Source organism: Brachyistius frenatus, unplaced genomic scaffold (genome assembly GCF_029030835.1).
Source record: "Brachyistius frenatus isolate BFR_SWC_R1_liver_20210118 unplaced genomic scaffold, ASM2903083v1 Contig_301, whole genome shotgun sequence".
NCBI classification, from domain to species: Eukaryota; Metazoa; Chordata; class Actinopteri; family Embiotocidae; genus Brachyistius; species Brachyistius frenatus.
Genome location: NW_027210900.1, coordinates 168,081 through 186,515, shown reverse-complemented (window position 1 = coordinate 186,515; position 18,435 = coordinate 168,081). Strand labels below are relative to the sequence as shown.

At 41.3% G+C, this 18,435-nt stretch overlaps 1 protein-coding gene across 1 annotated transcript in view; it reads left to right on the top strand.

Annotated features, from left to right (window-relative positions):
* The window catches only part of uvrag (UV radiation resistance associated gene), a 90,881-nt gene extending 80,177 nt beyond the window's left edge, over positions 1-10,704 (top strand). Inside the window, exon 15 of the mRNA XM_069722702.1 lies at positions 9,542-10,704. Coding sequence (XP_069578803.1) covers positions 9,542-10,391 — 850 coding nt within the window. The 3' untranslated portion in view covers positions 10,392-10,704. The remainder of the gene's footprint in view (positions 1-9,541) is intronic.
* The last annotated feature ends 7,731 nt before the right edge of the window (positions 10,705-18,435 follow it).

The window sequence follows — 18,435 nt, the reverse complement described above, 5'->3', positions numbered from 1 at the left end:
TAAGATTAAGAAATACATTTCACAATACAAATGTTTCAATAGTCCAAGTGAGAAGTTTTAGAAAAAGTGACTTTTCCATATTTACAGACGTTTTGGCTTTGATGAATCAGCCAACAAATCCAAAATGCTTTAAAGGTTTCACCAACTGATTGCATTTAACATTTCCTTCTTTTAAACGCGCCATTAGCACTGTGAAAAAAGAGGGTATTGCCTTTGTGCGCCACTACCAACAACCGAGACTAGACCAACTTTACCAAAATAATATAAAATAATACTCTCATTGGAAAAGGACATGTTTTCTTATGAAGCCTTGTCTGTTAAACATAAGAGGGACGTACCCTTAAAGCTTTACGTAAATCTCACATTTACGCACTCAAGCAGTCAGAGGGATTTTATCTGGCAGATCTGGTGTAATTAGACTCCTCATGACAGCATCAGCAGATACATTTAACTTCTCTGCATACATTGTAAGTTCAACAGTGATCAAGTGCAAGCTCATCATTTGTCATTCAGTCTACAACTAACTGCAGCTCTCTCTCCTCATGGCTTTTTCATTTTTGCTTTTATATATTGTATGCAAGTCTGTCACAATCATTAAATATTAGTAGACGATTAATTGTCTTACAAATGACTGTGACTTTGGAGTTAATTAAATTTTTTTGGTTCATTTTATTAGTTTAATTATACACACACGCCTTATGAAGAAGATGAGCCTTTTATTGGCTGTGGTGTTTGGCTTTTCAACTAAATCCATCATTTTAATATGAATAGATGCTCATCGAAACGTAGTTGGTCGAACGTTAAAAGTTAAGCATCCCGAGATAAATAGTTGGTGGTGTAAATTCTCCACCCATGTGCCATTAAACATGGTTAAAGCGGGTGCAACGAGAAGAGCTCGTTAAAGGAGCGCCTGCTAAACCTCAAACAGTGCAAAATGACGTGGGAACAGTGATGGAAACATCACGCGTCTGTTAGTTAATCCAGCTGTTTTTATACAAATTAATAGAGACAATTCTAACAATTTTGCAAAATGAAGATGATTATGCAAAGATAATTGCAATCAGACGATTATGGAATAATTGTGACAAGCCTCATTGTATGTAAATACACTGTTAAATAGTGTCACCTTCGTTTAGCCAGGTATTGTAGATCCTATTTGTTTCAAGGGAACAACTTTTGCTAGAGAGGACAACTTTTGCTAGAGAGGACAGCAGCCGTACAGTTTTAGATGGGACAACCCAGTATAAATTGTTCAGCCCTCTGCGAAGGTTTCAGGCACTGAAAGTAAACCAAAATCCTTCAAAGAACAAAAAGGTAAATTAAATCAGTAATTGCAGTGAGCATGCTTTAGCTTTATTGCACTAGCCATATCTCCACTTGCACACAGTTGTTCATGGTACTTAGCAGGTAGTTTGCTTCAAGCATCTTAGAGAACTTGCCACAGCTCTTTTGAGCTCTGTGGGGATCAGACCATCTGTTGCTGGACTCCTTGATCTCCTTAAGGCTGAAGATGGTTCTTTATGACTCTTGTTTTTTTTATTGTTGGATATTTGGGCTTGCTGTCAAGCTGTAGAATATGTTTTGGACTAAACAGATGTCTCCTTGATGTTATTGGGAGATGGACAAGAATCTAAACGTGAAAAGCACCTTTTAGCTCACTATTGTATACATGTAGCTTTACATACAGTCTTTTGAATTGGTAGGATTACTTTTAAACCATTTGTGGTTTACAACCTTTATTAGGTACCTTTGTAGACACTTTATACTTGAAAAGTATGACAGCGTAAACAATTTCACAGTTTCATTGATCATTCAGCATTTTTAATATATAAATGCCAAGTACAACATTCACTAGTTTCCACTCTTCCATTGAGAGGATTTTCTGTTTTTAATAAACTGAATATTTTGGGTTATTGGACTGTTGTTCAGGCAAAACAGGAACCATGAAGATCAAATTGGCCCTTAGGAACTTGTGATGGGCATTCATTCACAATTTTGCAACATTTTGTATATTAAAAAAATAAATAGATCAATAGAGAATGTAATCTGCTGTTAAATCACTAATGAAAATAATGGTTGGTTATTTATGGCCACTAGACTTTGCTCTGTCTTTTAGATTGTTGACAGATTATTAACAAAAGTAGGTTTTCAAAGTGAGGGCTGTTCTGATCAAATTTGTGTGACACAGTACAACAAGATTCAAATCATTTGGATGTATTAGGTACTGTAAAAGCTGCACATCGAACTCCCTCTTTTAATGACGTACCACCTCTGCACATCATCGGTGGCCCACATTTTAAAAAAAGAAAAAAAAACAGTGGTTGATTGGATATGCAGCGCCCACAGTCTGGTTGAAGAGGAATGCTTAGATCTCTGCCTCTCTCCTTCTACAGTCTTATGGCCTGTAAGTAACCCTTCACTAAAACCTGGGAGTTGGTCTGCGTCGGACTTCAGCTGCACTGCCCTATAAAAGAGAAAGCTGTCTTTGATCTCCACTCCTCTCCCAGGGTCAGCAAAGGGGAAAATGTGTATTACACACATTAATTGAATAATCTTTTGTTTTGAAAGGAAAGAGGCCATGAAAAGCCCGAGATCTCGAATCGCTCTCCACCACCCCTCCTGCTTAATGGGAAGTGGAAGGGCCTAAAGATAGATGAGATGAAAGTGTGTGTGTGTGTGTGTGTGTGTGTGTGTGTGTGTGTGTGTGTGTGTGTGTGTGTGTGTGTGTGTGTGTGTGTGTGTGTGTGTGTGTGTGTGTGTGTGTGTGTGTACACACGTATGTGTATGGACGTTTTTAAAGAAGTGGAGGTGGAAGTGTAACTGTTCTGCAGTGGTTTACCATAGCCACACTCGTGTACAACGAGACCACAGGGACATAAGCCGCTCTGTGCTGACTCAGAAGTCGTCAGCTGAGAGACAAAAGCTGCCTTTCTCATCATCCTGAGCAGCAGTGAGACACAAACACCTGATACACATTCACGCCATTAGCAATGTCAGAACATATAGAGCTCGAGATACAGCACGTTAACACTGAGATGGTTCAACATTTGGGGAAAATGATATTAGCGAGATTGATCTCAGTCTCATTTCTTTACAATTAATATACAGCTGTTAGTTTCATATTAGATAAATAACTTAATTTAGAGGAAGCAGACTGTCTAGAAGGATCATCCACACCGCTAACAACGAGTAATCTCTAGACTTTGGTTCTTGTACATATTAAACACAAATATTTTAGTTGTTTTTGCTATTAATCTATGATGTTCTCCTCAATATGAGACATTGCAGCTGTGATATTGGTGTCACTGCTCCATAGGTTATCATATTGTTATTGATTTGTCCCTTTATTAAAAAAAACACACCGTATTTTTCTGTGAGTAGCTCTAATGATTAATTGGAGTAAATTTAAATCAGGATCTATTTACAAATATAAAAAAAAACAGAACATGCATGAATATAATATAAAACATGACAAAAATATTTGTATAAAATATAACATAAAATAAAAATTTGAAATGGTCACATAACTCTGACAAAAACACATTTTAGCATTAGATGTAGATTTAATTACAAAACGTAAGTACAGTAATTAGATCAACTCCTCTCATCATAGAAACGTCTGTATAACAGCTCTCTAACCTGAAAATAAACTGAAGCCTGCAGGGGGGCTGGTTGCTGTTTTGCAATGTCATGTAACATGGAGGATTTACACTTTACACACACTGTTGCACTTTTTCCTTCCAAAATCAGTTCCAGTCCTCCACTTCCACCGGTTTGGAAAAGGCTAAATTCAGATAGTGTCTAGTGCAGGGACCCAGCTTATGAAATATGGATGTATAAAAAGACTTCGTGACAGCTGCCGGTAATTTTCCTACAGACTGAGAGACAGAATATTCTGCTTCCTCTGCCTGTCTTTACCACCTCTTTCTTTCTTCCTTCCACACACCCAAACAGGGATGATGTTATGAAGGATGTAACCGAGGGAACTGCTTCCAGATCGTTTTACCAAAGTTCCAGGATCCACATCATGGGAACATAGCGGGTTCATTTTATACAGACCCAATGAAAAATTTAAGAAAAGCAAAGTGCGTGTAAGAAGAATCTAAAAGAGTGTACCATAACTTGTGTCATTTTTGTGCAGCGGGCTATGTGATGCTCATCTGGGAAGCTGCTCATCACATCTTTATACGTCTCCAAACAGTGCTGTTTCAGAAACACATCATAACATGTCAGAATATATACAGTCCAGCTCTGGTGAAAAAATGTGCAGTATATATTTGTATTTTTTTTTTTTTTAAGTCTTGCTGAAGGATAAGGAACAGTGGGAAAATGGTGAATCTATTACCAACAGGCAGATAGACACAGTACCAGAAACCAATTCTTTGTAAACTGCACAGTCTGCCGAGATCAAAGCAAACGCGTTCAACATGCTCCCATTTGCCGCTCCGCATCCGCCCAGGGCCTGGAAGAGGTTCACAGGGTTCTAATCCCACACCGGTGCCTGGCAGCAGGGTTTACGTATGCATGGGGGGGGGCAAGGTGTGTCAGAGCGCCTGGCCAGGCAGATTTAACACTGCAGCTGCAGGATGTTAATCTTCCTCAAAAATCTCCATAGTGAATGAAAAGTTAGCAACAGGACTAGTTGCACACGGAGGGTTGATATTTAGACAGCTGCGATCTTGTCAATGGAAGAAAAAAAAAAAGGAAAAAAGTCTAAAATTTATTTGGCTATAATAAGAGTTTCCAAGGTACATTAAGCCTGAAAGGAGCCCTATGGAATTACTGTATCCCTGATAATGGATGATGATTTGGATGGAGAAATCAAGAATGGTTCCTCTCTCCCCGTTCATGTGATATTCTGTAAAGGTCCGTTCATTCTCCGAACCCTCCTTCCTCCTATCCTTTGGGAACGAGAATGTCATTTCCATTTTTCTCCTTCTATTATTTGAGTCATTATTTAAACCAACCATATGTTTATGCTTTATAGTTTAAAGGAGGCTCCGAGAACACGATACCTTTTTTGTGTTTTAAATGAGACCTGTAGAACGACAGCATACGACAGAAGGACAGAATGTGAACCACAGCAGAATCTCACACATAGTTAAGTACATCCAGTGTTGAATGTGACCAGTTATCTTAACCTGAGCAATCTTATGTTTCTGTTTTAAGTAGATAGATAGGCTAGATAATAAACTTAAGGCACTATACTATTGAGAAATGTATTGTCATTTAATACAAAATTGTAATACCACAGCCAAGTCCACACTAACACGTTCTTTTTAAATTATAACATTTTCTACATTTACACAGGAGTAAATCTCATCAACCAACTGCATTTCCCATACATAAGCTCTGTTTTGGCGGCCCACCATTACAAATAACATCACTCGGTTTCAACTGTAAAATGTTACATTAGCGTGCCTAATTTCACTCTTTTCAGACTAAGTTTTGGCCACTTGACCATCTAAGTTGGGTGTGTCATAATGTCTCAGGACTGGAGGCTTCACTTTGTGCAGCTGGCTAGCAGGCATCTACCGAAACCATATGCAGCATTCAGTAATAATTAAACATTTGTAAGTTACACGGTCGAGCAGTACATGTGGCATGTGTGGCGTTTAGGGACCATCAGTAAATTGTAGTGGTTAGCAATAGCATGTGCGGTGCTGAGAGAACATAGGGGACAGAATAGTTCCTTTGAGAGGTATTTAAGGGGCATCAATAAATGGTCTATCAAGTAAATTGTGCTTAAAAAAAAAACTCTTTCCCAACACTCTTCTTATTAACTGCATGGAAACTTAAGGTTTGTTCTGTAGTGTGTAATGTAATTATCTTTTTCTTCAAAATATTTTTTATGTAATTGCCACAAAAAAATATGATTTAAAAAAACCGGAATCAAAATCAAGACATCAGTACAGAGATCGAGCATGTTTGAAAAATACCGAGCCGCAGTCATTACAATTATCATAGATAGGAGATCATATGGGTTTTTATAGGGGTTGTATGTCGGCCTATTTTTAGGATTCCAGGAAGTCACTGAATGACAGCAGTAAGACGGGGAGCTTAAAATTTTAAATTAAGGGGTTCATGTATAATTCATGTAACCCATGTATTTACTTTTTCATATAGTTATATTTTAGTTGTCAAAACAACAATATTAACTTTGTAATTGATATAGAAGATCTGATAATTCGCCGTGAGCAGTGCGACTGTGTTGTCAGCTTGTTGATCGTGTTGCACGTGCTGTGCTGTGGCCATTCCCCGTCTTCAAAGGCCAGACAGTCAACAAGACCTGCCTTATTAAAGCAAAGAGAAAACGTTGCTTCCACCATCGTGCATATCAAATTCTTAGTCATGTTTACTCTAGTAGTTTCATGGGGATTTTCTTGAACCACATCAAACAACCAAATCTAATCTGCCATTGTTTGTTTTGGCCCGACACCGTGGGTCCTTAGCAGGATTTGGATATGAACAGAGGCATGTTGTGAAGCCTGTCGAGGGGATTGGACAGTGGAAAGGCTTGACTTACCGAATTCCTGAGTCGGCTTGAAATATGCCCGGTTAGACACAGGCAGTGGAAAGAAGAGAACAGGCAAAGGCTGAGGAGGAGTGCAAGCAGTTTCTGGCTCAGCATGTCAACTTTTCTGCTCGGTGATTCAAGCAGAGGCCTCCGTAGCATCAATAGTGTGCAGGCAGGTTGTTGTCTGGCTAATGCAGCAGAGAGATGGGCGCCTAGTTAAACTTACAGACCTCCTGTAGGGGGAGTAGCTTGGGCTGCCAGTGGATACACAGCTGTTTATCCTTCCTTTGGATGAGCAACAGATCTCTTTTCTAATAGCACAGTATGTTGAGCTGCTATTATGAAGTCGGCGTGCTTGTCATGAATGCCTGAGTTTAGACCGAGCTGCACAGGAAGTCATTTTTGTGACATCATGGACCTGAAACTTGATCATCGAGCACACCCTTTTTTTGGGTAACAAAAAGAAGTCGCAGAGAGTCAACTCTAGCGGGGAGGGGTCGGTGGGGAGCAACTGTTGTGTTGTCGTAGGTGAGATACTCGTACTGTTATGGTAGAAAACAAAGTGGACAATCCCGCTAATGTCAAAGAAAACCAGAGTTCCTGAGTTTGACACAAAATGTGAAGTTTGCTCTCTGCTCAAGTCCATGTTGAAATCACTACTCAGGAAGGTTCTTGCTTCTTCCTGCTCCGTGCGCAACACAGTGTTGAGCTCCATCAGGATCGATCTCTGAACATTTAGATCGTACCTCGTACGAATGATTTATGCTATTAAGGGGAAAGTAGCAATCGAAAGGTAGGAAAGTATGTGTTCATTAAGAATATATATATTTTTAAAAAAAAAGGCTCACACAGTGGACCCACTTATCTCAAGCTATGTACGTTTTTGACCTCGGAATGAAATGACAACAGTGCATGAGTTCCAGCTTTTCCAAGCAACTCCAGGAAGTGTTTTTCAGCAGTTCGGCTTTCCCAGCATGCTTAATCGGCACACGTGCTCGCTGTGGCTGTCCATGTGTAGCCAAATTGCCTGAATTAAAAAACATGTCATCAGTACAACAGTTCAAATGTTTCAAGAAAAAAATGTTATGACTGCCCAGAGGTTTGCTTGGCCGAGGTCTTTACCGACACACCCCGTCTCCTGTTACTCATACGCTGCCGCACAATTTGACACAAATAATAGAACATATGCAAGTCCAACACGTTGTGTGATGACCATGTGATTTCATGCCAGTGTCAGTATTGCATTTGATCGTGGCGTAGATGGAAATCAGAGCAGATGGATTATATGAGAGAGCCAGCTGGAGGGAGGACTGGAGGGAAATGGCTGATGATAATTACAATCAAAGCCATCTAATCAGCCGCTGCTGCAGGGACATCACTCAGTCAGGCTGAGAAAGGTAGTAGTCACTTATTAGCTTATTAGCTGTTATAAATGGTGCACGGAAACCTTCAACTTTTCACTGAGGACCGCTCGTCTCCGGTTTTCAAACCTGTATTATGTTTCAAAGAGTCTGAACAACATTTTCCACTTACTTAAATGATGATTGACTTCTCATGACATCTGTCTTTATTCCTTTCCACCAAACCAGGTGAACATTTTTTTGGACTGGTTTCCAAAGAGGCCATGACGGTTTCATTTTGAAAGTTACCGACAGGTGATTGAGATGGTAAATCATTCATCTTCCCTCTTTTCAGTATTTTTCATTTGTCTCCACAGAGAATTAGGTGGTGAAGATTGTTTCCATTTCACTGGACTAACCTTCACTGCAGAATTAACCGTGTGCTCGTTAGTGGGGGATGGGGAGGGGGGCAGCTGAATTAGATGATGTGTTTTGGTAGACACGCACTGCCAAGTAAAGCACAGTCCAACTTCTGTTTAGCCCACTTAAGAGGAACACTCTCAGTGGATCAGATCATTACCGAGTGCCTTTATTTTCTTAACCCTGACCTCAGTTGACCATCCAACATCTGCATGCCAACAATTATTAGCCTAAATGTCCTCCATTAGGTTACAGTATCTACAGGTTGTTACCATAAGCAGTCACATAGTGTCCCTTCAGACTGTGGATGGTTCTCATTTGCTGTTTCACTGGCACTTTAAAGTTTGACAAGTTTCTCTTCACCCTCGACCGGCTGCTCTGCTCTCGTCGGCAGCGCCCTGCCGGTGAACCCTGTCAGGACCACCGCGGCAGGGTGCCTGCAGGGGTCAGGCTCAGGGTTTCTTTTACAAGCTGTCATGCGTTTGGTGCTGAATCTGTCCATCACTCTGTTGGCTAATTTACAGTAAATGCATGTGTCAACCAGGGCTCTCATCACCGATGTCTTGAGAGTCACTGTTAGAAAGAAGACTTCGGGCGACAGGAGACAATTTACAACTACATCTATTATGACTTCACATCCTACTGAGCAAACTAATATTTTGTCCTCAAGTCTTTAACCAACACATGTGAATGTCTATAGAGAACAGCGAGGCCCTGCGTCACCTCTGACCCCCGACGGTACACTGCCTGGACTCTTGAGATAGCCGAACAGTCCCGTTAAGCAGACTGCTAAGTAGTCCAGTGAGTTATACATGGCCTTGGCTATCGGAAGACGCGGTGAGGCCCCCATTTAAATAGATTTATGGCTCCAGTACTGGGGCGGGGCGTGTTGTCTAAGATCCCAAATCTGTTATCTGTTATGGAAGAAAATATCTGACATACTTGGGTGGACGCCTGCTGTGCTCTTTCCGTCAGCAGAACGTGAGTGGAGTCTCCCAGCCTGCACGAATGTTTTCTGAATGTTGTAAGGTGAAGGGATTTATAAAGATCTGCATTCTTCTGCATCAAGAGCTTTAAGATGTGTGTGTGGGTGTGTGTGTGTGTGGGTGGGAGGGTGGGTGGGGGGGTGACGATGAGCTCTTAGGACATCCCTGTCTCCTCTGTTGTCGGCAGAGGTGATGGCGCACTGTTCATACTGCAGTCTTGTCTTTGCTGTTGTTTGTGTCCTTGCTCATTTACACATCCCTCTCTTTGCTCCTCGCAGTGACCGGCACCATGTCTCCAGCTCCATCCCGGTGCCCACCAAGTCGCAGCTCGGAGTGTCTGCTGCCTCAGAGATGGGCTACCCCTGTCACACCAGCTCCCCTGACCGGGGGCTGAGGAAAAGGGCCAGCTCGGAGGCTGAGGCGGAGCTCAAGTACAGACCAACCCCTCCGCCCAGCTACAACACAGCCATGGGGGAAGAGCAGCCTCCAGTTGGCCTGCCACCGCCTTCGCCTTCACCCAAACACCTGTCTACCTCCCTCGATGCCAGCATGGCCTCCCTTAGTCTCACCACAACTACGGAGACCGAGAAGGAGGGCGAGCAGCAGGAAGAGAAGGAAGAAGGTGGCGACGCAGCGGTGGAGACGGAGAGACGCAAAAGTGTCGACAGAGAGATCGAAGTCGATAAAGAAGAAGAAGAGACTGAAGAGCAGCTACCCAGCAGCACAGTGGCCCCCGACTCTTCGACGGTGCAGGACACTCGTGATGAAACCGGGCCCACTATCCAGAACACGGGTGCAATGAATGGCTCTTTGGTACCAGAACAGGCAGCTGTCAGCCTGGTCCCAGAGATGCGCTGCTCTGTGGAGCAAGCAGAGGAGATCATGGGCACAGAGGCCACAGGTTTAGGCCTGGGCTTGGGGATGGGGTTGGGGTTAGGGCTTGCAGACGAGGCCCGGCTGGAAGACTACCGCTGCATCCCTGTGGACCACGCGGTGGCTGTGGAGTGCGACGAACAGGTGCTGGGCGAACTGGACGTAGCTGGTTTCGAGGAGTTCTCCAGGCGCATCTATGCTCTCAACGAGAATATGTCCAGCTTCCGCCGGCCGCGCAAGAACTCTGAAAAGTGAGGCGGAGGATCTGAGGAGAGACGGGAGGCACGAAGAAACTTGCAAAGGTGGGGGGGGGGGGACAAATACAAGACAGGGACATGAACTGTCAGGACAAAGGTGTGGTCCTCACTTCATAATCGCAGCATCAGAAATCACATGAGCGATTCTGGAATTGCAACCAATTTGCACTTATTGTAAACATTTCCATACTAATCCTTTCAATGACAAGCAGCTAAAAGGGCAAGTACTGGAACAGTGAGCTGAACTTTTCTTTTTGATGCCACCATTGATACATTTTAACAGCAGATAGAAAACAATAATTTAGTAATTTTTTTTCAATTTAGAAACAGATATGGCTCCAGTGCCAATTCTATGAATTAGTAGTGAATTGTTTATTTACAGGGGATCATTGGTGTAAAATGATGCACAAACAATGTGCATCACTCACACTTTGTTTTTAAAATCTTACAGCAACAGCAGCCCTTTACCTCTGATACAAAATCCTTCGTTCACCGAGATTTACATGCACACAGCCTCATTACATCATGTTTGACTACACAACCTCAAAATGCTTCTTCTTCTCACTGTTTCACTTCTGTTCACTTCATTTTGAAGGTTTTTTTTGTTTCTTTGTTTTGAGAGCGAGCTGTCCCAGTACTTCCACTTTTGATTGTACAAGCAAATATTTAGACGCTTCCCGAGCCTTCATTCAGGGGTGCATGATGGTGGGTGAGTGCAGGACGGCGTGTGTGTGTGTGTGCGCGTGTGTGTGCGCGTGTGTGTGCGTGTGTGTGTGCGTGTGTGTGTGTGTGTGTGTGTGCGTGTGTGTGTGTGCGTGTGTGTGTGTGTGCGTGCGTGCGTGTGCGTGCGTGCGTGTGCGTGCTTCCCATCAGCATGCAACTACAGTCACATAAACACAGTTAGGACTGATCCCACCAGTGACCTTTAAACACGGCAGGATTGCGTCATCACAAAGCGAGGTGGGAGCTGCAACCATCCGAGAGACTCCGTAACTGTGACATTGCTGCGTCGCCTCCACTTCACCAGGCAGACACGCCCATCAGTCTCCACACAAGCTCCAGTTTCTCCTTCAGGTTTTAAGATGAGGATCACAAGAGTGGTGGGTTGGAGCTCTCAGCACATGGCAGGGATACGGTGCAATTGTTTTTTCTGTCCTCTTTTTTTTCCCTTTTTATTTTTTGATTTTACCCCATCCATACTAATTTCAATGTTAATGTTATGTCCACTGATTCTTACATTCAGTAGACCAAGAAATTGACTTCTGTGTGTATTTGTTGGAATGTGTCACTCAGGCTGTCCTCTAACTGTTAATAGCGAGTGTCTGTGATTTAGTCCTGCGTCTCCACGCTCTGAATGCTTTCTTGCACTGGTATTCAATTACAATTATCACATTATTTATGTCTCTTAACAACTGTGTGTACTTAGTTTTATGTCCCAATCACATGGCATGTCACTCAATGAATATTGTCAAACGTCAGATTGATATCATGACCGGTGTCTGGGTTTGACTTCAACAGCTGCATTGTACACCCGCGATGACGAAGATGGACTCTCCACCGGCAGCCCGCCCTGTTTCTGATCCAGTACTGTGGTTGCTGACTGTTGGGAAATATTGTATTTAAAACTAAGAGATGAACCATCTTAGAACATTTCCATAAACTGCTATACAGTTCAGTAAGTGACCATGTACATATACTTTTGTATGGAGATTTTTTTTTTTTTTTTTTTTTTGGTTATTAAAGACTTGCAGTCCAATGGCATGGGTGTATGTACCCCCTTTAAAAGAGTTGTTAGCCTGCATTTCTGTTAGTGTGAATGTGAAACATGGAGGAGAAAATGATTTCAACGTGGTTTGAAAATGCTGTTTTATTGAAGCTGCTCTTAGACACTGTGCATTCAGCTAAATGCTAACATCAGCTGATGTCAGAAATGCATCACTGAAGCTATTAATTGGTCCTGAGGAGGACATACAGTCACACTCAAAACCATAAATGTTACGCACATAAAGATTGCGAACGTCATCAGAAAGAATTCTTTGGAAACAATAATTATTTATGCAAAAGTTCATCCAAACCATCCAACAGCTGCAGTGATATTCCAGTTTTGACCAAGTTGACCTACTGACCTTGCTATTCCTAAAGCTGCATGGCTACAAATCAATTCAAGATTGATGAAGGCACATCATCATGCGTAGTAGGAGGGTCCGACCACTCAGAGAAGGAAATAGAAAGAAGAATTTCTAGATGAGTTTTAAATTATTTGGCAAAACTTCCAAACAAGTTTGAGTTTACTATCTGGACCATTGGTTCCAAACTGGGATCCAGAGCAGCTGTAAGGTTTCATGAATATGATTCCTGTGGTGACATAAAGTGCTCAGATGCAGTCAGGCCTGTCTTCCTAACCGATCTCACGTCTGTCTCGTCAAAAGTCCATTTGAATTGAACTGAAATTAACTTGTGTCAAATGCAGTTTCCCTGCTAATGTTAATAGATAATACAAAAAAAAAAAATACATTTAGATTTTTGCTGTAATACTAATCTTAGGGTTCAGTCTGCTCTCACAACAACATGAAAGGAAAAGGAGGTCGTGCATTAAAACATCTTACAGTGAGTTTAACAGTAAAACACAATGAAGCAAACAATAGAAGCAGAACAACAGTTGACATCGGTATTGTTTTCCAACGCTGGAGACAGTTCTTGGCGATTAAAGGAATGAAGAACTTGCACCATTTCATCTCGACCGGTAAGTAACCAGCTGTTAAAGATACACTGTGTGAAGATTTATTAGGCAAGTGAGTATTTTGACCATATCATAATTTGTATGCATATTTTCCAACTCCAAGCTGTGTAAACTTGAATGCCTATTGGATTAAAGCATATCAGGTGATGTGTATTTGTGTAATGAGGGAGGGTGTGGCCTAAGAAGATCAACACCCTATATCAAGGTGTGCATAATTTTTAGGCAGCTTCTTTTCCTCAGGCCAAATAGGCAAAAAAAAAAAAAAAGATTTAACAGACTCTGAAAAGTCAAACATTGTAAGAAGTCTTTCCGAGGGATGCAGCACTCTTGAAATTGCCAAGATATTGGGGCGTGATCACAGAACCATCAAACGTTTTGTTGCAAATAGAAACGTGTTGAGAAAAAAAGACGCAAATGAACTGCCAAAGATTTGAGAAGAATCAAACGTGAAGCTACCAGGAAGCCGTTATCCTCCAGTGCCGTCATATTCTAGAACTGCAACCTACCTGGAAGTACGAGGTGTTCAGTGCTCAGAGACGTGGCCGAGGTAAGGAAGGCTGAAACCCGATCACCACTGAACAAGACCCAGAAGTTGAAACGTCAAGACTGGGCCAAGAAATATCTGAAGACAGATTTTTCAAAGGTTTTCTGGACTGATGAGATGAGAGTGACTCTTGATGGACCCGTGGCCGGATCAGTAACGGGCACAGAGCTCCACTTCAATGCCAGCAAGGTGCAGGCGGGGTACTGGTATGGGCTGGTATTATTAAAGATGAGCTAGTTGGACCTTTTCGGGTTGAAGATGGACTCAAAATCAGCTCCCAAACCTGCTGCCAGTTTTTAGAAGACACTTTCTTCAAGCAGTGGTCCAGGAAAAAGTCTTTCAAGAAGACCATGATTTTTATGCAGGACAACGCTCCATCGTATGCATCGAAGTACTCCACTGCGTGGCTCGCCAGTAAAGGCCTTAAAGATGAAAGAATAGTGACATGGCCCCCTTCCTCACCTGACAACCCTATTGAGAACTTGTGGGCCCTTCTTAAACGGGAGTTTTACGCTGAAGGAAAACGGTAACCTCTTGAACAGTGTCTGGGAGGCTGTGGTTGCTGCTGCACAAAAAGTTAATCGTCAACAGATCAAGAAACTGACAGAATCCATGAATGGAAGGCTTATTACTGTTATTGAAAAGAAGGGTGGCTATATCGGTCACTGGTTTTTCTTTTTTTGAAATGTCAAATGTTTATTTGTAAATTTTGAATTGTTTGTTTATTATTCTCACTTTAACAGATGAAAATAAACAAGCGAGATGGTAAAATTTGTGTTTTTCATTTAGTTGCATAATAATTCCGCACACCAATAGTTGGCCAATAATTGTGCACACAGATATTCTCCTAAGAAAGTCAAAACCTCACTTTTACTTTCTTAAATATTCAGGTTTGAGGTTTATTAACAGTTTGGATTGACCGAGAGCACTGTTGTTGTTCAATAATAAAATGAATCCTCAAAAATACAACTTGCCTAATAATTGTGCACACAGTGTAGCTTAGAGGTAGCTGACTGAAGAACTTTACTGACAGTGTTAATGTTAGCTGTTGGCTGACGTGGTTCAGACCAGTTCAAAAAGCTGATCATTGTCTACCAAACAGGCAATTTTTTGTAACAGAAACCGAGCATGTAGACTTCGTTTCGCCGATTCAAAACAGATCTTTAGTGCCACTGATGACGACTCAAAATGAACTGAAAAATATTTTGAAAGGTGTTAGTATGTAGTTTTATTCTGGCTGTTTTCTTGCAAAAAATGGTGCAAGGCAATCTGTAATGTAAACCAATCACCATGTTTCTAGTCAATCCCTCACTGGGTCCATCTTTACTGTCCATTACAGTGACTTCTAACAAACTGCTGAAACTGTGAGAGCTGGTCTGTCGGCCTGAAGTTGTATTATGTATTAATAAATCTTAAATAAAACAGTGCACCTTTTAAAATTGAATCAAATGATTATTCACTAATTAACGAAGAACAGTTGCAGAAATTCATGGAATCAACTTCTCAGTTAACTGATTAATTATTGCGTCTTACCTCAACAATGGGCCTTTTTCACTGCTGATATAATGATTTAATTGCAAGAAAAACAAGTGATACAAATATCATTAAGAATATTTCGGTCTTGCAACTGCAACACCTGACATGAAATTAGCCACTATTGATGTTATCTAATTAATTGATCATATTCGCAAGGCTTTCTTTGTTATGCCAAACTGGCTCCTGTGCTGAAAGGCCAACAGATGTGTGAGCCGTCCAGTCGCGTCCTGTAGCGTGCACAGTCCTGACGAGATGTCTAATCAGGGCAAAGGAGGTGCGTCCTCCTTTAAATCACCTGAAACACATTTATCTGGCACATATGGGCTTTAAATCCTTCACTTTTGTTTTTGTTTTTCATCTGTCTGGAAAAAATGCCACGCGAGATATTTGACATGTTTAATTTTGTCAGATGGAACGTTTTGTTCTCGTCTGGTTCTTTAATTACATGCGGCATCTTACATCCCTGCTTTATTATTGTGTAGAATAAAATGGAAGAGTTATTAAGTATACTGACTTCAGAAAAAGTTTCAAGTGCTGCACAGTGAATCATGTTTTAAACCTCTTTGCTATCTAGCCATCGTTTCAGAGGAGTAACTGTGTGTGTTTGTATTGTGCTGCTTATATTTGTTTGATTCATTTAACCGGATGAAACTTCAGTAAGATTTGTAGGGAAATACTTCGGCTCTCAACTAACTGGAGCGGCTTCAGTCACAAAGAGTTATTACTCCTGACAATGTGACCTTCCACGTGTGCACATGTGGTTGTACAGGGTAGTGACTGTTTGAAGTAAGCCGTTTTCTAATTAAATAAACCCTTCTGCTTTCCTTTACCTCATTATGCACTTAACTGAATAAAATGCAGCTTTTCTGGTGGTATTACCTCTTCACTTTGTTGTCAGGGCTCCAGGTAATGTATCAATTTGTTCACATTAAGCACCGGAAAACCATAACTTAAAGCGTTTGAAGCTGAACTGACTCCTTGTGATTCACATCTCCCCGACGTCGTTTCAGGCAGATGAGCGTTGGCTACTAACAATAAATCTTTGCCCATTACTTATCAAAACAAACTTCTCGCTTTCAGTATCCCCTGCTAGATGTCTTAGAGTCGTTCCTATTAGGTATGTCAGTAATAAACATGATTGCTGAACCTGTTCTCTCTGTTTCCAGGTTTACATCCAGCAGTTTTCCTGCTTCTGGATCCTATAAGCTCCTCGTGTCACTCTGCGGACTGTCTGCTCTCACAGTTGAGCCCCTGCAGGTGTCTGAAGGTCTCCACGCTCGGTCTTCCGGGAGAGACACTTCATCCAGCCGGAGTCGGGACATTTGTGTCACCGTGGAAGGCAGACCTGCTCTCAGCGTACATGTGTGTGCATGTGTCTGTGCACAGGTGCATGGCTTTAAACGCTTTGAGAGTTTGCAGGTTATTGTTGTAGTTTCAAGTTTTTGAGGACAAAAAGTGACATGCTGAGAGTGAGAGTAAGCAGGCCTTATTTCCTTACTCACCAAGACATCTTTATATTTTTGAGCTTAATGCTCAGTTTAAAGGCACCGCCACACTGTACAGTCTGCTGCCCTGTTCATCTTCACAGGCACCTCACAAAATACACATCAGCCAAACCAGCCTCGCTGGCTGTCTAAGCCCGGGCCTCGAGGCTTTACAGTGTGTATGTGTGTGACAGTATTGAATGAGCTTTTTACTCTCTGCCTTACTTACCAGCAATGTCCTCATTATTTTGGATTATTGATTTAAACAGTCACAGGTTAAATCGTCCAATCCATCAGACCCTCATGACCGTCCTGAGATAGAATAAATCCATCTCAGCAAACATCGTAAGTGTGATAAACAGAGCACACGAGGAGGAGAATAGCTGCAGTCCATCAACACCTCATTTATACAGCTGCCATATCGTCTGACACACACAGTCAATCCCAGGTCAAAGTCATTCATCTCACCCTCGTCATTCTTAGGGCGCAGTGATACTCTATATCCTTGTCATTACCTGGTTTCCGTCATACTGTAGATCCCTTGTCATTATTACCGCACCTGTCACTCATTCGCTGCAATCCTGCTACATGTCATACATACATAACGACATACTGTACATTTATTTTTGGAAATTTGTGAACAAGTGGGAGACCAATAGTACATGAATATAGAATATATGTATAGTATTACAGTATAATGTGTCCTTTTTTGGTGAATAAGTATACATTTCTTCTTTCAGTCAATTTAAATTGTTTGTTTTAGACAAATGACTGCAACAAAGTATTTTGTTCTGATGACAAGTTACATCCAAAATCAAAAGTTAAAAACAAAAATAGAAAAACACACCTTGCTCAGTTCGGTATACAGATATACAAACACAATACAGACAGATGCTGCCGTATGACTATTACCATAGACATATACATGTAGATAGCTCATTGGCTGCTGTTGTTCATCCAAAGCAGTGATTTGTAGACAGAATCACCATATTGTTCCGGTGAAGCACCTCCTCCTACTGTGTCTGTCTGTAAGGACAGGAAGTGTATCCACAACCAAAATCTTCACCAATACATTTTTAATGAATTATCCAGCTGTTTGATTTGTTACAAATGACAGAAATGTATAAATGATATTTTTGTTATATTGAAAATGTTCCATAATAAAATACATTATCTTTTGTAGATAGAATGTTTAGTGTTTTTTTTCTTCACCTGATAGTTTAACTCAACAACACTTTATTTCATTCCTGTTAGCTTAAGAGAAGGATTGCTAACTGTGATATATCACATTCAGAACAGTAAAATATTGTAAGATAACTTTTCACCTGTGAAATGTTGTTTATTGATGGCTGGTTTACGCATTTGTTTTAAGCTCAAGTCCGTCTGGCTGCACCACACGCTCCTGCAAAATGGCCGTTGTTTTAGTGTATTTGTTTTGCATAGGCACGCTTTTATATGAAGTTAGAATTAAGTAATGCTTATCTTAGCTTAGCTTAGCTTAGCATAAGGACTGGAATCAGGACACACCGGCCTGGCTCTGTCTAAACGTAAACCATCTTTGACTGATGACTGTAGCTTCAAATGAAACGCACAGATATGAGAGTGATATTGATTTTTTTTTTTTCACTCAAGTTTAGGAAGAAATCAAATAGTATATTTCTACATTCATTTGACTTTTCATACAGCGTTCAGACTTTGTGTTGGATGTATTACAGACCAACTTGCGCCCTAATGCCCC